Source organism: Montipora foliosa, chromosome 3 (genome assembly GCF_036669935.1).
Source record: "Montipora foliosa isolate CH-2021 chromosome 3, ASM3666993v2, whole genome shotgun sequence".
Lineage (NCBI taxonomy): Eukaryota > Metazoa > Cnidaria > Anthozoa > Scleractinia > Acroporidae > Montipora > Montipora foliosa.
In genome coordinates, this window is record NC_090871.1 from 69,790,863 (window position 1) to 69,805,434 (window position 14,572).

The 14,572-nt window shown below is 38.5% G+C and overlaps 1 protein-coding gene across 1 annotated transcript in view; it reads left to right on the forward strand.

Moving 5' to 3' along the window:
* Positions 1 to 14,572, forward strand: part of LOC137996290 (tetratricopeptide repeat protein 28-like) — a 28,913-nt gene that overhangs the window by 10,364 nt on the left and 3,977 nt on the right. The window contains exons 5-7 of the mRNA XM_068841698.1: positions 4,972 to 5,264; positions 12,071 to 12,412; positions 12,890 to 13,034. Of these exons, the coding sequence (XP_068697799.1) occupies positions 4,972 to 5,264; positions 12,071 to 12,412; positions 12,890 to 13,034 (780 nt within the window). The remainder of the gene's footprint in view (positions 1 to 4,971; positions 5,265 to 12,070; positions 12,413 to 12,889; positions 13,035 to 14,572) is intronic.

A 14,572-nucleotide genomic window follows, 5' to 3' on the forward strand; every position in this document is an offset into this window, starting at 1 on the left:
TCGAAATTCAAGCACGCTTCCAACAGACTTGTTTAATTTCCTGTTTCACCCAGTTATTTCCGGTGCAACTGTTAAATGACATGAGGATTTGAAAAGGCTTTTCAGCTTTGTTTTCCCTCTCATCTAACACACTTGGTGGCTTCCGCTTCTCCACTTTTCATACAGAAATAATTTCTTCAGAGAAAAGTGGAGTGAAAATCACAAATTGTGCGAATAAATTACAAGAGGAAAAAAAAACCCTATCGGTGAAGTCAACGGCTTAACTGCAATACCCTGCCACCTCGAAGCTTCACCCTAAATTGCGTGGATACGCTGATACGGAGTACGCACTGGAGACACCGAGCTTATTGGATACGCCAGGGCCACCCAACGAGAATACAGTTCAAAACCACTTGAACATAGCATTGTTAAACTTATTTTAGTATTTAAACGGTAGATATAGGCATATTTTTATCCCCCCAAAGATTTTCATCTGTTCGGATTTCCTAGCGAAAAGTCTAGTGATCCGAAAATTATAGGGATCAAAACGTACCTTTTCGAAAATTTTAGGTGACCTTTTTAGGGTAAAAATCCGTTAAAAATGAGCAATTACACCATTTTTCAGATGTTCGAAAATCCTAGGAGAGGCAGGAAAGCAAGAAATTTTACAACAAATGTTCCGAAAATTATAAATCTCAAATCGTCTTCCGAACAGATATTTTCCGAAAATTGACGTTGGGTGCCCCTGATACGCAGTATTTCTCTTTCCCGAAGCGCCAAACAAAAAGAGCGAAGGACCGTTGATGTATATGTATTTCTCGTTCATAAAACACGATGATCGAGTGAAAAACAGTAATGTTTCTTAAACCGCGATCAATCCCCTTGTTGATATGTATCTCTCGTTCTTATAGTGCGTTGATCGAATCATTTTACAATTTGGTTAACTTTCATTTTACGGTTCGGTTAACTACAGGAAATAGCACTCGATTTCTGTTTAAGACTAAGCGCTCATTTCAGTGATTAGGCCTAAGCACTCTCGTAAAATTGTAGCTTTCATTTTGTGCTTCGGTTTACTACACTATTCACGAGTGTGTGTGAAGAAGAAAGCACTGCGGTACACTTAAATACACTTTTCACGAGATCTTGTGAGGAAGAAAGCACTCCTTTACTGATTACGCCGAAGCGCTCGCTTCCGTGATTAGTCCAAAGCACTCTCTTGAAATATTAGCTTTCATTTTGTTGTTCGGTTCACTACACTTTTCACGAGATCGTCTTGCCCTTGAACAATTTTCAGTCCTCGACTACGGGATTGTGGACCGCGATGGCACTTCATTATAGCGATATTTCAAAAGTGTAAGCGCTCGTTTCAGTGATTAGGCCTAAGCACTATTGTAAAATTTTAGCTTTCATTTTACGTTTCGAAGAAAGCAGTCGTTTACTGATTACGCCTAAGCGCTCCTTTCAGTGATTAGGCCTAAGCACTCTCTGCTTTGTGCTTTACCTTGTTGGCGATTGTGGCAAAATTGTCATTTTCGCCATAGTTGCCAAATTCGCCAACATTTTCTCTTTTTTGGCCATATTTGGTTGTTGCGTGCATTTCTGGACATATCTCCGATGGCTTCGGTGGTTCAGTGACATTGCAATCGCACACCGAGCCGGACGCTCGGCGAACAAGTTCTTGCTTGGGTAGTAATAATTTTTTGGGTTTGTTAAACATCCTTCAATGTTGTTTTCACTTACTTATTTTCATAAATAAATAACGTATCAGTTATTCCGAATTAATACCAATTTCAATTAGAATATCAAATGGAAGTTTTAATCCAGGGAAAGGCATTCAGATTATCTTTGTCTTCTACACTGATTTGACTGAACAGCTAATAATTTATTGTTGTCGGAGATTGTGTGAACAGTGTAGTTGACCGAACCGCAAAATGAAAGCTAAACTTTTGCGAGAGTGCTTACTGGGGCCTAATAACTGAAAGGAGTGCTTAGGCTTAATCAGTAAACGAGTGCTTTCTTCTTCACATAATCTCGGGAAAAGTGTAGTTAACCGAACCGCAAAGTGGAAGCTAAAGAGCGATACCTGGTTTAGTCAAGTTTTCATGTCCATTTTTAATTCGTTTTGGAAAACGGGGGAACGTTTTAGCTCACTTAAGGTGCTTGGATACGGTCGAGGTATAACGTGGTTACATGGTATTCATGGGGATTTGTTTTTGCTTAAATGAGTGCTTAGTATTTAAACTAGTGAATGGTAATCAGTAAAATCAACCAAGCCTAGTGTGCAGTTTAGACGTTCTGGAACTCACTTAGAGAGTCTGGCTATTCTAGAACTCTAGACATTCTAGAGCCCACAGAGGGTAACATATAACAATTGAGAATTCTAGAACTTAGAACTCTAGAAATCGGAACTCTAGAACTGCGAATTTTGACTTTAATCAGAACTTTAGAAGTTTCCACATACGACCATTTTACTAGTGCGGTTCTAGAATGATATAGAACTTTCTATAGAGCTCTTCAAACTAGAGCAGTTCTAGAATGCTATAGAACTTTCTAATGTCATAACCTTGACCATTCTATATTTCACATATAATCAATATAGAGCTCTTTTAACTAGAACAGTTCCAGAATGCTATAGAAGTTTCTAATGTCTTATGGAATTAATCACAATTTCATTTAGAAAAACAAATGAAAGTTTTCATCCAGGGAAAGGCTCTCGTTCACGTAGAGTATCTTTGTCTTCGTCACTGAAATTAGTGGATTTGAATGAAAAGCTAATAATTTATTGTTGTCGGAGATTGGATGACAAGAATTTCTGTCGCAATCGGAAATTCAATGACCTGGATTTGTGAAAATCTTGTTCAGCTTCATGCTATAAAGAACGAGGTATAGTGTGGAGTACAATATTTCGTGATGTTAACTTACGGCTCATGTCTTAAAGAACAACTAATGTTACATGTGTAGCGCGCTTGTATCGCCTCATGGCTTAAAGAACGACGTATATTTCACGTGTAGCGTGTGCTTGTTTCGCGTCATGGCTGAGAGATATTTTCTGTCACGCGCGAACTGACTTCCGAGAGTCCGATTGACTCTTGCCAGGAAGAGCTGTCTCCATCGGATCCGATCGAGTCTGTTTGCCAACTTTTTCAACCCCTCTCGCTCCTGTTACCCTCACTTCCGGTACCACTGATCAAGCGCCATGCACCCAATTCCGGTTCCGGTCGCGATCGGACTCAATCCGCCTGTGAGTGAAGACAACCCGACTCAGGTCGAGTGTATTGGACATGTATGGTAATTCATGATGTAGAATACACAAAAGTCGTTCATTGTGACTGTGGATATTAGACGGTTTCGTAAACCAAAGCCATAAAACCATTTGTAACATTTCTCATTTAAACGATTTTCTAATAAATTGACAAGAAATGAGATCTTTAACTTAGTTTCTTCAGAACAGAATTAAAACGATAGGATTTGAGTAAATAGCTTAATGTTCAACAAATGTTAGTCATCCGTTTCCTTCAACCCCTGGGTCCCTTTTCCAACCCTCACCCACCCACACACGAACGTTGACTCATCTGGGCCCATTTTCCCATTTTTTTGGAGCATTCACTTTGACTGGTCTGGTAATTAGTTTTAAACCATAACCTGCTTTTTCTTCAGTATTTATCTCTTACTTGTTTAGACAAATGCTCGGAATTGAAAACAAGGCGTTTTTGCAATTTTTGGCCAATCTACCTGGTCTTTGAATGAGAATGAAGCTGGAGTTGACTTCGTTTCCATGCTCACCTCATTTTTGTCTTATGATGGTGGGTATAAGGAAGATATCTGTTTACAAACATTGCTTTTGTTATTCAAATGTGCCAACCACAGCAACAAAAGACCCTTTGTTTCGACAGCCAATGAGGCTCTGGTTGGCACATTAATAATAATAGGTGACGTAAACGATGTCTTCCCTATAGCAAGAACTCAATTTACCAAAGGATACAAGACGACAGTCCACTTCATTTTTTATTTTTTCGGTTTTTTTAGTTTTTTTTTTAATTGTTTTATTTATTTTTAAATTTATTTAACATAACAGAAGTTTACATTGCACAAGATACATATATATATAAAAAAAAAAGAAAACAAAACAAATACAACTAATGATCTGGCATGCATGAGAACTGAGTGATTAATCAAAGAGGGCGAATAAAATAAATTAAATCATGTAAATTTCTCAACCTTGTATTTAAAATTAATCTTATTAACAAATTCAGATAAAATAATCGAGCTCTCTTTTAGCTTGTTTGGATAAATGTAATACATCATGTATAAAAAAGTATAGTTAAACTTTCTCACAGCCCCATGCCCAGCAAGGCATTGCTTGTTCTATTAGTTTTAAGACGTATGAACTTTTTTCTTTGATATTTAATTTTAACGTTTGACTTAAAGGCGATTATGCTGGGAAGAATCTGCCTTCTTCTGCGGGCCTATAAAGACAATTTAGCGATCAATATGAAGTAATTTCAACAAAGGGCATAAATTATTCCAATAATGACATCTTGCAGAGTAAGATGGTTGAATTCTCCTGCCAAGGAATAGAAATAGTATTCAAATTTCTTCAACAAGTGTTGTATGTTGTAAAAAGGTCTCGAGCATTTATCATCTTGGATATAACCTATTGTACATTGCTTTGTGTTTGTTAACAGGATCGTATCAAGAACTTTAAATAGAAAAGCTTTCATGCATGGTTCAAAGGCCCTTTCATGAGGGAGCAAAAAGACCTTATTCAATTTATCTTCTGATAGGCTGAAAACATGACTTAGATGTTGGTAAGGATACAAGTTAGATCTGTGTCAAATCATGCACAAGGTCACCTCCGGTCTTGTTTCCATTCGCCAGTTGATCAGGTTACTTAGCAGAAAAATGCTGTGAAACCCAGCCTTTTCCAAGCAGAAAAAACTATAGCAAAGTAAAGGTAATTGCTATTCTGGCATTGTTCTCTCTCTTCTTCAGGTGCAAGAAGTTCTTCAGGATGAATTCAATGGTCTCGATTTGTGCTCGGGACCAATATTACGTATTTTGGGCTCTCCAAGTGCCGAATTTTTGAGGCCTGTTACAATTCAGTTGCCAATTACTTATGGACTCGATCCTGAGTATATTCCTGACCCTTCAGTTTGTCGAGTCCGGATATTTTTTCTCACCTCCGATGGAGAAAGCAAGGAATGGATTGAAATTACCAGTGACCTTGAAAATCCTGCACGCTTTGATGGCAATTTTGTGAAGTTCCAGGTTCGACGTTTTTCAGGGTGAGTACACGAAAGTTAGCAAAAGTAAGTCTTTTGATACTTTAGAATTACAAGGGGAATTATGCAAAGCAAGAAAAGTGTTGCCAAGGCAACCTCGTTCCCAGGACACACAAGTCAAGGGAGATTTCCTGGGAACGAGGTTGCCCCCAATGGGTATATATTGCCCTCGGAGATCTGCATATTTCTTCACATCATGCGAACCCGAATTCAATAACTCCGTAATGGTACTTCAATATTTCAATAAATTCCAAGAAAACGGTTCTCCCCAATTGATCTCCTTTTCAGTTCCATCATTATGCTTTCGTATCGCAGGCTTTGTTATATTCCTTGTCAGTGAAGTGTCTACTCAAACGAGATCTTGTTTTCTCAAATCAGTTCTTTTCGTGCAGTTCTCCCCCAATCCTCCTCACGCGTCTGTACGCCGGAAAGCAATTTCTTGACTGTTGTGGGTTCTCAACTCTTTTACTAGAAGACTATGTTAAAATATAAAAAGAGTTAACTGGATAGAGTGTAATGTGAAGTGCTAGATTTCAATCCCACATGAACCATGTGAGCGTTAGCCCTACTGATGGAAATGGGCCCACACAAGGACAGAGAAAAACTCTTGACCTGGGTGGGAATTGAACCCACGATGTTAAAATATAACACGACTTTTCTTCGTTACCTCTGATGCCGATTTGGCGCAACGTGACGTCATTCGTTGACACGTGACGTCATTTTTCCGATCTTATAAAATTACCGTTATTTTATGTTATATTGTGTTTCATGTTATTTTATAGCCTGGCTTTGCCCTGAATCTAAGGCTTCCAAAACATTTCAATATGAATAAAAAATATTAAAAAGAAACGTATCTGAAGTCAAGACGAGTGTAAATGTATCATAGTATCCGGGCAGAAGGAGATCTTCATTCGTTTTTGATTGGTTGGTTGCCTCTAAGATGTTGCTAATTTAACTTTGAATAGAATGACTGACTATTTCTAGTCCTTTATTTTTGTTTGCATTCAACCTTGGGTATTTTCTGCTTTCTTGACCTAATATAGCGTACTTATTTTACCGTTTTGCCCCCAACAATTGCATTTTATTGCAAGTTAGAAAAATTACTGACAAAATCATTTGGCCCACTGCTGATGGGGATCATCAAATTAGCCAATCACATCTCAAAGGAGACACATGCAGCCAGCAAAAAAAGCGGGAAAGCGCGCGCGATCAAGTCCCTATAGGCCTTTTGCAACAATTAGTCACATGACTCATAATTGGTGAACTTGAAGTTCGGGCTTTAAGGTGTGCAGACAAGAGGGGTCATGTTGCAGCGATATGTTTCAGCGACAAAAAGGTGTGTAGTGCACACTGAGGTGACATGCATTAGGGTTGTGTAGCGGGAACATGTAGCAGGGACATGTCTCTGCAACAATCCCTGAAACATGTACCTACAACATTTTTCATTTGTGTGCACAAGTTGTGATTTTGTCCCTGCTACATGTCCTCGCTACACGTCCCTGCAACATGTTGCCTCAGTGTACACTACAGACATTTTTTGTCGCCGGACATGTCGCTGCAGCATATATGGAAAGACCGTGTTTGACCTAGCCAGAATACAAATTTTCAGAGAAATACTATGTAAAGAAGAGATTTTATGATCATTTTAAGACTCAAGAATTCCATACTTCTTGTTTACGAACATAAAGCTTTAGCCCTCCAGTGGAATTTTCCATACTTAAGCACCAAAAACAGAGCTGAGATTCCTATTCTTACCAAGGACCAAGTGAGCGAAAATATATGTGCAAGGGTGGAAATTTTCAGACTGTCAAAGCGGTTTGAAAACTTAGGAAAATACAAGGGTTTGTGTGAAAATCATTGAAGCGTGACTGGAGGGCAAAGCCTCCTTTTCGCATACAAATCCTTAAATTTTGTAAAACTGTGAAACACCAGTTTAAACAATATACTTACGAAAATCGGCATGGTAGCACATTATAAGCTGCTCTTTTTATTGCTGGAAAAATAATTTCATGTACTCGGCAGAATCATGGTATTTGTGAAAAAGAGGTCACTTGACCAATTGTTGGAAAAGGCCTATTGGTCTTTTCTTTTGTCTTTGATTGGCTGTGAATGTAAGCAAATCAGGAAGTGTAGCAATGCCAAATAAAAGCGATCAGCCGCTTCTCTTGGAGTTTAATTTAAATGTGATACAACTCTGCCGCTCATATATGAAGGTGATTCCCTTGTTTTGTATCGCACAGCTCATACTGGGCGTAACGTTGCGACTTCCAAGATGGCAGCCTTTCTTGCCGGCCATTTGAAGAGAGACAACAAAGGCCGCTTTTGCTGCTCAAGAGCTTTTAAGTGCAATCATGTTAACCCTTCTCGGCTCGGTTAAGACGTGGTCGTTTTGAAACTCGCTCCAATCCTTTGCGGAAAATGATCATTTTGAAGCCGAAACTGCCCCTTTGCTGTCCATTTGTCTTCGTGTTGCGAAGAAACGAGCACGGTGACACGTAATAGGTATACGGAGAACATATTTCAAGGAGCATTATAGATTATAGCCCAGACAATCAAGTAGGCTCAAGTTTTCAGTAATATTCAGTAGTTTTTGCTATATAACAACAATTTTTCCGGTTGATCAAGTTTGGAACTCGTTTAGAGTAGTTCGGCCAAAAAAAAGAAAAAACCACTTAGAATAAAGGGCATGCAGCGCGAAAAGAAGGACATTGATTCCATCTTTTTATTTCATTTTTTCAATGTCCTGTATGTGAATATTAATTGTGCCAGGTTTGGCAAAAGTCTGGATAGTACGTCATTTTCAAAGGAAGTACCTTAAATAGGCTAGTTGCAGCTAGAGTTCACATACCTGGATACCACGTAGCAATGCCATTATGAAAAGGAAGCTCTCCAGCAAACAAAAGCGATCAAAAGGTCATACTTATCTACGTTTCAACAAAGAATACTAAGGAATACAAAGCTTAAATTGCGACTATGAAAATTTTTGTCTTCAGATTTTGAAATTGTGTTTCCTTAACACCTGACTAGCAAATTTATGAGCTTTGATTTTTATCCAAAGGCTGCTTTTCTTTGAGTATAAGTTCAACCCATCCTCTACCTCTGAGGGGACGATTATCGACAATTCTAATTTCGCCTAATTGACGATTATCATCAATTTAGCGCGCTTAACGCTTGTTAGGGATTATGGGAAGTGAATATCTGGCAAAAGTTTGGATAGTACGTCATTTTCAAAGGAATTACCTTAAATAGGCTAGTTGCAGCTAGAGTTCACATGCCTGGATACCACGTAGCAATGCCATTATGAAAAGCAAGCTCTCCAGTAAACAAAAGCGATCAAAAGGTCATACTTATTTACCTTTCAACAAAGAATACTAAGGAATACGAAGTTTAAATTGCTACTATGAAAATTTTTGTCTTCAGATTTTGAAATTGTGTTTACTTAACACCTGACTACAATCTTGGACAAAACTCTTGGGAAAAATTATAGCTTAAGCATCATTTGACATGCACTTACAAAGTATATTGGTCCTTCCCCCCCCCCCCCCCCCCCCAACCAATGTTGATAATGTGATTCAAAACATACTGTACAAGCCTTTGCCCGTCTTTTAACCAACATTGGAATGGGGGGAGGGGGTAAAGTGGGAAGAAATTAATCGTTATCACGCAGACAAATTAGCGTGTTACATTTTCCCAACGAGTTTTGTCCAAGATTGTAGCAAATTTATGAGCTTTGATTTTTATCCAAAGGCTGCTTTCTTTGAGTGTAAGTTCAACCCATCCTCTACCTCTGAGGGGACGATTATCGACAATTCTAATTTTCCCTAATTGACTATTATCATCAATTTAGGACGCTTAACGCTTGTTAGGGATTATGGGAAGTGAATATATATTTTTAAAATCCGAACTCCAATGCCTGAACTCACAGGACTCGAACCTGGGAATGTTCGATTAATAACCCTTTCATTTAACCAGTAGACTACCCCATCTTTTAATATGTCAGTATTTTCTTTGTTCCGAATGCCCCTGTGAACGTGTATTATCACCTGCTAAGAAACAAGTTTAAACAGGAGAATATCATGATGCCATTTAGCAAACCTCAAGAGAAAGCTAACCATTTTAAAATCAAGCACTAGACTTAACCACTGTTCAGCAATATTTTATATGTACTAATTAGTGCTGGTAAATAATCGGTACAATTGTCAGCCAGTTGATCTTTAGTGGTTAAGTGGATAAAAACAATTCCTTCAAAGTGGGTGCTCCAGGGTCAAGACCTGTCCAGGAATGCAACTTTTACTTTTTTTCTTTTCATCTGCAACCACAAGTCCTGGGACAGAGTAATCTAAATTAACGATAACAGTCAATCCAGAGAAAATTAGGAATTGTTGTAATCGTCATTTCAGAGGCTGAGGACGTATTGGTAAGTTTTGGATTTCACGGTCCGCCATTACTCACGTTCAAAACTGACCGATTGGACCTCAGAGGGGTGGATCTAGGGAAAGTTACGTCATTTACTCGCTAGAATTTCACCGAATAGATGGTTTTCACTCACGTGACTTGGCGGCCATATTGGTGTACAAAACAATACAAAATGTATGCATGGAATATGCATAAAAATAGAGTTTGGTTCCCAAAGGAGAGAACGTCTATTGTTCTTGTTCACCAACATGACCGCTGTGACGTCACATGAAAACGATCTATAAATGCAGCTTATTATTTACGCAAAACACGAGTTTAAAACTCTGAGAGCCCGAAACTTCCTTTGCTGCTTACATAGCATTGCATTTTTAAACTGTAAGGCTTTCATATCATTTTCTCCTCGATCCAGCTTGATCAAGATTTTAAAGTTAGTAATGGTTGACCATTACATAAGAAAAGACCATTTGAAATAAACCAAATTTCATTATGTTACATATAAACAAAGAATGCATGAATCTGAGGATGGCTTAAACAGAATACTAGATTCCTTATTGCAAGCACCCTAGATAAAACTATATACATCTGTAAAGTTAAAAATACATAAATATGTAGTAAACAATTGAATTATAGATAACTAATACATATAACACAGTAGTGCAATCTAGCTAAGATACATTTAAAATTGAGGAGGAATTTGTCATAATATAATTTTAGTACATTTTGTCTAAAAGTTAGTGAAGAGCTAGATTCCTAGATACTCAGGGGTAAATTGTTCCAAATACGGGAAATGTGCACAAAGTAGGTATTCCTAAATTCATCAGTCCTACAAAGTAGCACGCTGAGAATAAGATGATCAGTACTGCAAAGAGGTTGCACACAAGAGCGAAGTGATACATAATATAAAATATTCAAAGAATAAAAGTTCTTAAAGCACTTAAAGAAGAACACTAAGTCACTTATTTCCCAACGATAACACAATGGCAGTAAGTTTAGTTTTGTAAGCGTTCATTTTCTGGGAAGTCCTTACCGAGAATAAATCTAATTGCTCTTCGCTGAATTTGTTCTATGTTCATAATGTTCAGTTTAGTATGAGGGGACCATACTGTGCTAGCATAATCCAATCGAGATCTGACCCAAGCTATATATAATTTTTTTTCTTGTTTTGATGTAAGTTATATCACTGCATGTTCGATAAAATACGTTGAGCATCATTTGTGCTTTATAAGCAATAAAATCTACATGATTGTTACAACACAAATCATTACTAATTAAGATACTCAGGTCTTTTTCAACATTCACTTTCTCTAGTTTAGTTCCACGGAGAAAATAGTCCCCTTCAATCCCTGGTTTAGTACGAGGCACTCTCAAAACCTTGCATTTCAAAACATTAAATTCCATTCCCCAGGTGCAAGACCGTTCAAATAAATTATTCAAGTCTTCCTGTAACTGTCACCATCATCCTGACCCAACACTACCCGAAAACATCTAGAGTCGTCAGCGAAAAGAGTCAAAGATAAAAATTAATAAGGGAAGAGGCCCTAAAATTTATCCCTGGGGGACCCCAGATGTCACGGGAAGGAAGTCAGACCCTTCGTTATCAAGAACAACTCTATGTCTCCTGTCTGTTAAACAAGACCTAAACCAGGACAAAAACTGTCCTCTGATGCCAAAGCATTCAAGCTTATAGATATAAAAGCTACTCACGAGGAACCCGATCGAAGGCCTCAGAAAAGTCAAGATGAATGACATCAGCTTGTTGCCTTAGCTCAAGAGCTTTAGCAAATTAATGAACTACCTGAATCAACTGGGTAACGGTCGATTTTCCTTTCACAAAACCAAGTTGCCAATGGGTAAGGTTTGTGGATATGGCCCCCAAAATATCATTGAAAACAAGCCGTTCTAGAATCTTAGAAAGCTCAGCTAGAATTGAAATACCTCCATAGTTGCTAAGAGCTGTCTTGAAATCGCCCTTATGGATAGGAACAAGATTGGCATCTTTCCACTTCTCAGGAAAGGATCCGCACTCCAGAGAGATATTGAATAGTTGGCACGGAGATGGTGCAATTTCGGAGGCACATTTGCGTGAAACAGCTGTCTTTTTTAAATCAAGGCTTAAAACTTGGGTCACTTAGTGTTTTGTTAACATAGTTTTAGAATCCAAAGAAAAAGAAGAATTGATCTTTTGGTTGTAGTAGCACTATGAGCAAATTCCAGTTTTACATATCTAGTAAACATAAGTTAAAGGCTTGTCTGAATTGTAAGGTTTTTTGAATGAAGATCTTTTTGACAGGATATTGAGTAAAATGTAAATTCTTTGTTAAAACCTTTCAATTACAAAGGAAAGTTTATGAAATGTTGCTTGATAAGGCCGGCAAATTTATATTTTTTTTAAGATACACGTTTTCCGTTCATTGGTGCAAAGAAGAGATCAGATCAAATGCTTCTGGGATTATTACCTACCTGTCGAGTCTCATATGGAATCAACCGCGAGAGGCAAACTTTTTCGCGTACTTGCAAGCAGCAGAACGCCTTAATAATGAAAATGTCTTGTACCTAATCTGCTGTCCCGTCCACCTCAGAGAGATGGTCAAACAAGAGCATGTCAAGGAAGGAATAACGTCTCGCCATGTTAGCTCTAAAAGGAAGATGATCCCGGGAAAGGATGAGGCATTTGTGTTCGTGTCAGGTGGAATGTGCCAAGCCAGTTCAACAGACGTGGATGATTTCCATTTGAGGTAATTTATCTCTTCAGTATACCTAGGGTTCTGCTAGGGGAGTTTTCTATTGTTATCTGTTTAACGTCTCAGAGTGCTTATCCATGACAATTTATTAACCTTGTAAAAGTTTCCAGGGAAAAATCGGTCGTGCGTAATCACACAATTTCACTATGGTAAAGTTTGCATTTACCTAGAGAAAACCTCTCGTAACCACGTTTGAAGCTAATAGCTGCGCTGTGTAAGCACAACAGCTGATGCCTACAACTGTCAGTGTATCACACCACAACTCATTGTCCTTCCCTTTGGGAGAGGGGTGTAGACTTTTTAACGTCCCGAAGTGCTTTTGCGCAAGCGGTGGGTGTAGGTCCGGCGGTTTATCACTTTATACAAGGGAAGAAGGTATTCAAATGTCTGTTATTCATTAAGGATTTGCAAGAACCGGTTTTCTAGACTATTCAAGAAGTTATCCAACAACGAAGCTATCTTTGGAAATAGGTTTGAAGGCGATGCCCCGTTCTACGCCAACGGACGAGTTCGTTTGGTCAGCTTCCAGGAGTATTGTAAAGTGGATTTTCGCAGCACTCCAGAAAGCACAGGAAATAACTTGTTGTCTACACTGTATTTAAAATGGGATCACCAGGTAAGTGCTCTCTAAGACACTTGTGTCCAGAAATTCACCAAAGTAGATGCACTCTCAATTGTGACGTCCAACGCGAAAACTCCTTTTAATTTAAGTCAAAAGCAGGAGCTCATCAAGGGGAGCCTCTGTCTCCGATATATGGCATACGTTGGAGTCAACCCTGTCCCGTGTAGATTTATTATAGAACGCCTCCCCTGGGAGATCCAGCACGCCCACTGTTGTAAAAGCCAATCGAAACAAAGCTATGGCAGTGTCAAGGGAAATGTGATACTCTTCGAGGGAAAAACCTGTTCCTAAAAATAACAGTAATGTATCAGCTCTCGTTCCGTATAATGTGATTGGCTCGCTACCCAAGGCAAAAACAAGACGGTAATGTGGCAGCTCTCATAAGCTGCTATTGTTTGGTATTGTAAACAGCCTCTATTGTTTAAGTCTAAGTCATTGTTTGAATTGTTTAGTCTTTTGTTTTTGGCTAGGGAAGCGAGGCATTCACATTGTACGTTGTGATAGCTGCTTCATGACTCAAAAATAAATTTACTCTGAAAAGGGTTGACTTAAGGAAGGCTCCCCTTGATAAGCTCCTGGTCTAAGCCCTTGCTACGTATTTAAGGGTAAAGGTTAGCGTTATTTTTGGAGTCCCTGTGAATTGAGAGCATAAAATAACACAAAGAAGTTGGTTCAAATTTGTGTCTCCACCGATTTCAGTTTGAGAATCATGGAGTATCATACAGTACCCTATTCACCTTATTTTCAATTCAGTACAGTACGATATTTATTCACATGTACATGGAAGGGAGTTTTACACTATAGGCGGTTTTCGTGTAACGTCATCGCCTCCTTTTGGTGGACGAAAAAAAAAAAGCACCTTTAATATCTTGCTCCTTCCGTTCGTCCACCAGCCATTGTACATTACGTCATTGTTATCTGAGTCCCTAGAGATTGGCTCAGTAAAAGACCCTTTTAGGCAGGTGGTTTGTCGGCTGATAATTTCTGCGACTGAGAAATGTCCGAAAAACGAGCAAAGAACAACTTTCTTTCATTTCATTGAATGTGTTTTGTATTTTTTCGTCAGAAATCACCTTTGGAATTCTTTGGTTTGCATTACTGTCACTAATTCCCCCAATTCCCCCTCGTGTTTAGATGAGACTATGTAACACGGAAAATGTCCTCTATGAAATATTTCTCAAAAATAAATTCGACAAATGAAGACAAATGCTGGTCTTTTTCTTTTACTTCTTGATTGAAACAGATTTTCTTGATTCACGCTCGTATCTCCTACCAGCCAATCAAAACGCGCATCTGACAACACATAACTAATCAAAATTCGTGTGATGTCACAGCCGTGTTTACATACTCTCATCTAAACACAGCTATTGACCAATGAGAGTACATGTACTATCCTAATTTTTTTATAAGCCATATTTGATGCTGCTCCTTTTAATGATCCGTATGGCATCCTCACTGCGTGCTGCGCAGTGTTAAACGAGCTCAATAAAAAGCAAATTTACGATGATCACTTGAAATTAAGTCGAAAATAT